The sequence below is a fragment of the Peromyscus californicus genome, unplaced genomic scaffold (genome assembly GCF_007827085.1).
Source record: "Peromyscus californicus insignis strain IS unplaced genomic scaffold, ASM782708v3 Scaffold_7__1_contigs__length_154581171, whole genome shotgun sequence".
NCBI classification, from domain to species: domain Eukaryota; kingdom Metazoa; phylum Chordata; class Mammalia; order Rodentia; family Cricetidae; genus Peromyscus; species Peromyscus californicus.
The window spans coordinates 39,186,491-39,194,802 of NW_026294595.1; the positions used below are offsets into that span (position 1 = coordinate 39,186,491).

The following is an 8,312-nucleotide window of genomic DNA, read 5'->3' on the forward strand; positions in this document are numbered from 1 at the left end:
CTCTTGCCCCACGTTGGGCGCCATTTGTTGCTAGAGTTTTCCTGCCTGGCCCACAGCCAGGACAAATCTCTCTCACCCGCCAGTCCCAAGCCGCTCAAACCCGATCAAGTAAACACAGAGACTTATATTGGTTACAAACTGTATGGCCGTGACAGGCTTCTTGCTAACTGTTCTTACAGCTTAAATTAATCCATTTCTATTAATCTATACCTTGCCACGTGGCTTGTCCTGATGGCGGCTGGCAGTGTCTCCTCTCAGCCTTCCACTTCCCAGCTCTATTCTCCTCCTTGTCCCGCCTATACTTCCTGCCTGGCCACGGGCCAATCAGTGATTTATTTATTGACCAATCAGCAACACATTTGACATACAGACCATCCCACAGTAAAATGGAGTCAAATTGGAATTAAGAACTCCAGGGAAAAGCAAATCCCCAGTACATCTTCAGTGTGTAAGTTTAATTCTTTCAGTGATATAAAGTTTTTTTTAAAAAAGGATTCTTTGCTTTTAACTCTAAATCACCGCTAAGATGGCGAAGCAAGCGGCCAAGAGGGCAAATATTCGCCTCCCACCTGAAGTAAATTGGATTTTGTATATAAGGAACTTGCCACACAAAATCACAGTGGAAGAAATGTGTGATATATTTGGGAAATATGGGTCTATTTGTCAAATCAGAGTAGGGAATACACCTGAGACCAGAGGAACAGCCGATGTGGTCTACGAAGACATCTTTGATGCTAAGAATGCATGCGACCATCTATCCGGGTTCAACATGTGTAACAGATACCTCGTGGTGTATTATAATGCTAACCGGGCATTTCAGAAGATGGACACCAAGAAGAAGGAGGAGCAGCTGAAACTTCTCAAGGAGAAGTATGGCATCAACACAACCCCCGCCCCCCCAAATGAGCTTGGGGACTTCACTCTGAAGACGTCCATGCAGGGTCCCCAGTCACCATTTTCTTCTTAGTTAAAACTGAATATTGTGAATTCTTGTTTGAGCCCTAGATTGACTTATTTAAAACTTTTCTAAGCATTAGAATATATTATGTTAACAAACCTGTAGCTTTTGTAAATAAATAAATAAATAAATAAATAAATAAATAAATAAATAAATAAAATTGGAACGATACAGAGGAAAAAAAAAAAAGAAAAGAAACAGTTTCCCTGGGTGTTGCTGTGCTTGCCCTTGATGCCAGTACTGGGAAGCAGAGCCGGGCAAATCTCTGTGATTTTGAGGCCTGTCTGGTCTACATAGAGAGTTCCAGGCCTGGCAGGGTACATAATGAGATGCTGTCTAAAAAATTTTATTTCAGGTGTGTAATGTTCATTATTTTTCCAAATGGAAAAATAGGAAAAACATGTTGTTTGTAGATCTGCCAGTGTTTCCTTCGTCTTAGTCTCTCGTGGCTCTGTGTCATTTCAGTAGGTGCAACTGTTTCAGCACTAGAAGCCATTGAAGCTGTGTTTGTTTATAGTAACGAACTGAGTGGTTCCACCTTGTGTTCAGGGTTATCAGTATCAATATTTTTTATAAGGTTTTTTTTATGAATAACAAAAAACTATATCTGATAAAATAGTTATTTTAAATGAGAAATGTCATTTTTACCAATATCACAGCACATTTTAAAGAAAGAACAGTATCTGTAGAATTAGACAAAGTTTGCTCAACCATCTATGAGACTGCTAAAATGGACATATTTTATTGTTTTCTGGTGTCTTATTTATATATAAAATAATGAAAATGTTTACAGAGAACACCTGGTAGACCTAGTCACTGGGTGTGTAAACTCAGAGGTCTAGTGAGTGTGCATGAGGCAGGGAGGGCAGGAGGTCACTAGGTATGTAAATTCAGAGGTCTAGTGAGTGTGCATGAGGCAGGGAGGGCAGGAGGTAGGTGGTTTTATTTAAAATTGAACCTCTACTTTAGGCGCTTTATCTTATTTTCAGACATAAAGTGAAAGTCTGCTCTTCATTTTCTTAAGGAGTAGAAAAATAAATAGGACCTGTAAAAAGAGTAGTAGAATTATTTCCTTGTGGATTTATTTGTATAGTTTCAATTCAGTACATATAAACACACATTGAAATAACTTCCTCCAATAGTTTAAAAATGTTGTTTTTGGGATTAGGGTATAATTCAGGAGTAGAACTCTTTCCTAGTGTGCAGTGTTTCAACTAGTGTATTCAGTCCCCAGCAGTACAGAAATTAACAACAACAGCATAATAAAATTAGTAATAATATACTTTTGTGTTTTTATGAATGGACCTTTTATTTTGTTGTCTCAGTTTGCAAATAAGAAGAATTTTCTGTGTCAATAATTATTTTATTGCATTAAAAAATAAAATTCTTTATTGTTTTATTTTATGTGTATGGATATTTTGCTTATATGTATGTCTGTGCACCGTGTGTGTGTCTGGTGCCTGCTGTGACTAGAAGAGGGTGTCAGATCCTCTGTAACTGTCACTACAGCCCATCATGAGCTACCATGTGAGTGCTGGGAATTGAACCCTGGTCTCCTGGAAGAACAGCCTGTGATCTTAACCACTAAGCCATCTCTCTGGCCCTTAATATTTATTTTAGAGAATTTATTTTATACCATATTGTGGAAAACTTCACTGAGCCTATTTGTGACATAAAATCTTCAGGACTTACCACTGTTGGTGGTGGTAAAATGAAAATTTCCCCTAGAAGTGCTGCTCCCTTTCCTTCTAGTGTCAGCATCTGTTTGGGTAAGCTGTGGTTTGCAGTCCACTGGAGGTCCAGTGGGAACTCTTTGCTGCCCTGGGCTTTCACAAACTATGCCTTTAGTTTCTAAATGGCATCTTGTCTCTGTTCCTTTCTGAGTAACCAAAAGTCAGTCCATCAACTAAACAATAACCATCACCACCATCAAAACAGACACCCAGACTAAACTAGTAATCGTTGGAAAGGAAGGTACAGCATTAATGATGTTTGAGAGTACCCTCAGATAATTCTAACCATTAGCCAGTGTTGGGGTAGGAAGAAGAGATTTGGGGCTTGGAGCCATCTGGTACCTCTAAACTCATATTGCATAGATAGTTTATTCATAGGGCTCAGATTGCTAGTAACCCATCAAGAAGAGGCTACCAAAATGTATCTACCAAAAGAACGTAGGATTTCTTTCATTCTCATTTATAATATTCTAGTAGCTGCCATTAAGGAAACAGTATACCAGATTTATATGTCTTCTCTCCCAAGAACCGGCATTACTAGGTCTCTCAACATTTGGTATTTAAAATGCCCTTAATTAGTCTATTTCTACTTAGTGTTCACAAAAGTTTTGGTATATCTTGCAATCGGAATTGATGCTGATTTTAATAACAGCTTGTCTATTATTGAAGTACCAGTATAGAAAATGAAAACCACCTTTTCTCCTGTTAGTTAAATCAATAATTAATAGCCAGAGCTTGATAAAAATCCAGTCACAAGCTCTGGCATTTAGATTAGGTGTTATCTGAAACTTGCACTGACTAATCGATTCTTTTAAAGATCTTACACTGAATTGCACCATAGTGGATCAAATACTTTTAATTAACTCAAATGAAAGCAGTATCCAGCACCTACCTCTGGCTTCAGAAATTGTTTTGCTGTTTGGTTGAACTAAAATCATGCAGACGATTTGATAGAAGCTGTTCAAACTGGTTTTTAAGAAATTAGGATGATTTGAGGAGTTCTAAAGCCTATATTACTTTGGATTAAGTGAGATTTCTATAAAAAATAATTTTGTTTTGGAGAAAACAAAATGTGGCACTGATAGTAACTTTTTGGCTTTGTAAATAATTCAGTTTAGTTCTATCAACAATTTTAGTATATTGATTCATGCTGTGTACTTATCATAGTGGGATTTAGGGAAGGAAGACCCTACTATACATGAAATATTACCGAGTCTTCAGTAATTTTTGTTGAAGTATTTTATTTTCTAAATTGTATGCTGGTGTTTTATCTGCATGCATGTCTGTGTACTACCCGTGTACTGAGTGCCCACAGAGGCCAGAGGAGGGCATCGGAATCCCTGGAACTGGAGTTACAGATTGTTGTGAACTGCCCTTTGGGTACTGGGGATTAAACTCAGGCTCCCTGGAAGAGCCAATAAAGCTCTTAGCCATTGAGCCAGCTCTCCAGCTTCTTGTTGAAGGATTTTAATAAAATGTGTTTTAAAGATGATGAATTAGGAAATTAAAAATTGTTAATATAAGAATCCATCTCTGAGAAAAGGTGTCATGTGCCCCACAACATTTTGTGTGCTGCTCTTTCTCTATCATGTATCAGACGGAACCTTTTTTTTTTTTTTTTTTGGTGGGGAGTGGTTCTGAGACAGGGTTTTTCTGGGTAGCCCTGGCTGTCCTCGAAATCACTCTGTAGATCAGGCTGGCCTTGAATCCAGAAATCTTTCTGCCTCTTCCTCCTGAGTACTGGCATTAGAGGTGTGTGCCACTCCTGCCCAGCCAGACTGTGTCTTAATGATTTGATCATGTCTATTTCTCCTACTAGAATTTATTCATTTCTAGAGCAGGAAACTATTTGTCTTTATATAGACTTTAGTATATATTTCTTGGCACATGATAAATTCAATAACTATTTACTCAACAGCTTTTGTTTTTCTTTATTCTTGAGAATTTCATGCATGTATACAATGAAGTATGTTCATATATACCCATTGTTTCACCTCAGGGGAGGCCCACAAAGGTTTCCTAGTGAGATCTGAGCTTGCTTTACCCAGCAGAGCTGCATTAGAGGATTGCTTGACCATGTGCATGGTTTCTAGGTGATTGGAAGGGTCTACACTTGACTGAGCTAGGGAGAGATCTTTTGTTCCACCCCTTGGCCATTCTCATAAATAGCCCTTTAGAAGAGACATAAGGGGCCAGTGGATAAGGATCCAGGCCCTTCTAAGGCTATCTTGTGTTTCTCCTCTATCCTTCTACCTAAATCTTTTATCCCTCACTCCTCAAGAGAACCCTGGGGTAAAATATGGGAGCTGGTCTCCCAGCTGGGCTTCCACACACCTCTTCATCTTCCCCCATATCTCCCAACATATCCTCCTCCTAACTTCCTGTCTCTTTTTTAACCCGCTAAGTCCAGTTAGTGTTGCTCATTTGTGGATGGGTGTGGGGCCGTCCAGGGGAGCATGGAAATCCTATCTGTGGTCACATCCCCCAAAAGAATGATTCTCCTTTCCCCCCAAACTCAGCTGCCAATAGCTCCCCATTAAGGAGTAAGATCTGGAGAACATTGATCTCATCTGTGCCTGAATTTTGACTGATTTGGTCTCATGCAGCCCTTGTGCTGGCAGCCATAACTGTGAGTTCATGAGTATGATAGCCATGTCTTTTCCAGATGACATTTCACAGCACTCTTCTCCATCCTCTGGCTCTTACATTTTCCTTTTGCTTAGTCTTCCATCGTGTTCTCTGAACCTTGGTGGTGGTGGGGAGTGTTGATATAGGTGTCTTGTTTAGGGCTGAGCATTCAGTGTCTTATTCCCAGACCGGTTAGGCATCTCTCCATTGACTGCTGTTCAGTGCAAAGAGGAGCTTCTCTGACCACGGACTAGAGCGGCCTGGGTCTATGGGTACAAACCTGGATTTTAGATGGCAGCTTGACAGCAGAACTACTTAGTGAAATAGATCTTCAAACCAACACAGACTATTGTCATTGCCCTTGAATACCCATAGTGACTCAGTGGGTGTTCTTTATTATCTTGAATAAAAATATTTAATTGTTTTACAAACTCATTCTATTACTTTTTTCTTTTTTTGGAAAGTATACTATTTGGAAACATATTTCTGTGTCTGAAAATTTGCAAATTTAAGTTTATTAAGTTCAGTGTTTATGAAATGTGTATTGGATTGAGATATGAAGTATATTGTTAAAATTATCCAATAGAGGATCAAGGTTGCTATTTCATAGTAGGCAGTTTGATGCCCAGGAAAGATCATGGGGCTTTGAGGTTAGATGGATCTCGATTTGAATTTGTCACTTTCAAGCTTAGTGGTTCAGAGGAGTATTTTTTAATCTTTAGTTATAATGTACTTATCTGTGAAATAGGGAAAATACTTCACACTAATTGTCATTATTAAGTAGAATGTTAGAAAGCATCTGCTATACTGTCTGGGTACAATAATGGCTATGATTAAATAAGTTAGCAAAAGGATTATTTTCAGGTGGTAAATGAATTAAAAATGAGTCTCTATTTTCCAAAACAATCTCTTCAATTGAATTAGAACCTGTGATTTTTTTCTTTTTACTTTAATTTTCTGAAAATTAATTTTTGAACTGTTCAAAATGAATATTGTGAAAACCTGAGTAGATATACTTTATTATTTGCTGATACAGGATCTTGTACTGTCTTTTACTTTAAGATGAAGCAAAATTGGTGGTTTTCATCCTGGACCCTGTTAGTCCCTATCACAAACTACCACATAATTTGGAGCATTTGCCAGTGTTGGCTCAAGAGAGGCCAATCGAGACACTAATAGATGCATTTTCTCCATGAGTACACCCTTGGATCACACATGGAATTCCTATTAACAGCAATGAGAGTTAAACTGGTAAATCCCTTATGCATTGATGGGAGAATAGACCTTTTAGTTTACTTAGGCATCTTCCAGTTATTTGGCACTTTCCCCATCCCTTGTGAGTTCTCCAACATTTTCATTAAAGGCTTTTCTATTTTCTATTCTGCTTCATTCCGTTTGGGTTGTAATTCATGTTGGCCTGATGCCTTGGCAGCAATGAATGATTCTAATTGCCTCACTATCTATCTAGTCTGGCCTACTCATAAAGCCTTTCAACTTTCCATTCAAGCTTCTGCAGTATCAACTTCATGGGTCATAAACTTCCCACTCCTATCTTCTTACTGCATCTTAGCTGCTTACTTCTTATGTATTTAAGAAACTTGGGAGATTTCATCATTATTTCATTCCTTTTCTGTTACACCACTTACCCTTTTTGTAAAATAAAATAGTACTGCAGACACCCAAGGATAAAGGATGACTTTTGTCCAGACATTGTATCAGAAGATCTGGATCCCTTTGTTTGTACTGAGTTAGCTATAATAAAGGATAAGAAATGAGAAAGAACATTTTAAATGTTATTCTTATTTATTCTGATTCTGATTCTGCTATAGTTTAAAATACACATTTTCTTTCTTTCTTTTTTTCTGGTCCTGGCAATAGACCTAGCATGAGGATTATAATAATAACCTGAAAACAAAGAACCTGTTTGAACCTGATTTTCTGGCAGATGGGAGGATACTCCAGCACTCTATATAGTACTGGTGTTATGCTGATTCTGTGTGGTAAGCTTTTTGTTTTGAAGATTTTATGGGAGCCTTTCTTGTATGCTAAAACTTGTGAACAGGGGCTGTGGAGATGGCTCCGTGGGTAAAGTGATGGCCGTACAAGCATACAAGTGTGGGGCTGTGGCTTTGGATTCTCGGCACCCACATGAAGGCCAGTGCTTCAGCATGAATCTGAAACCACAGCATTGGGGTTGGGGACAGCTACAAAAAGATCGCATGTGCACCTCAGCCAACCAGCCCAGCTAAAAGGAAATGGCGACTTCCAGGTTTAGTGAGACTAAATAAGATGGAGACTATCAAAGACAACTGGAAAAAAATAAAGATACTTGGCATATACCCTCCCCCATATGCATGCTCACAGCTTAAAAGGATTAAAAGATCATGAATTATTAAGAAATTTTGTTACCTTTTGCTATATTCCTTCTTCTTTTAAAAGCAGGTTTACTTTTATTTTGTGTGTATGGGTGTTTTGTCTGCATATGTGTAAGTGTGCCGTGTGTGGAGAGGCCTCAGAGGTCAGAAGAGGGGTATCGGATCCCCTGGAACTGGAGTTGCAGATGGTTGTGAGCTGTCATGGGGGTGCTGGGAACCAAACCTTGGTCTTCTGCAAGAGCAGTAAGTGCTTTTAATCCTGAGCCATCTCTCTAACTGCTGCTTTTCCTTTTTGAGAAAGGCTCTCACAAGTTCCTGGCTGGCAAGGAACTTGCTATGTAGATTATGACAGTCTTGAACACGCAGAGATCCACCTGCCTCAGCCTCCTGCGCGCTGACATTAAGGTGTGTGCCACCACACCAGACTCTTCTTCCTTTTAAAAAATCATCTCTTCTGTCTTTCTCCTCCCTCACATCTCTCTTTCTTTCTTCAGAAGGTCTTGTAGCCTGTACTGGCCTGGAGCTCATGGAAATCCTCCTGCCTTGCCAGGGCTGGGACTGCAGGTGTGAGCCATCAGGCTTCGACTTTTCCTCATTTTTATTTAAATTTAAAATATT

General features: G+C 39.0%; 1 protein-coding gene across 1 annotated transcript; it reads left to right on the top strand.

Moving 5' to 3' along the window:
- Positions 1–526: 526 nt before the first annotated feature.
- LOC128100868 (splicing factor 3B subunit 6-like) lies at positions 527–967 on the top strand. The gene has a single exon (XM_052723622.1). The coding sequence runs from the start codon at positions 527–529 to the stop codon at positions 965–967; it is 441 nt and encodes a 146-aa protein (XP_052579582.1).
- The last annotated feature ends 7,345 nt before the right edge of the window (positions 968–8,312 follow it).

Excerpts from the sequence above, each read along its gene's own strand:
- LOC128100868 (XM_052723622.1), top strand. The coding sequence starts at position 527 with ATGGCGAAGCAAGCGGCCAAGAGGGCAAATATTCGCCTCCCACCTGAA.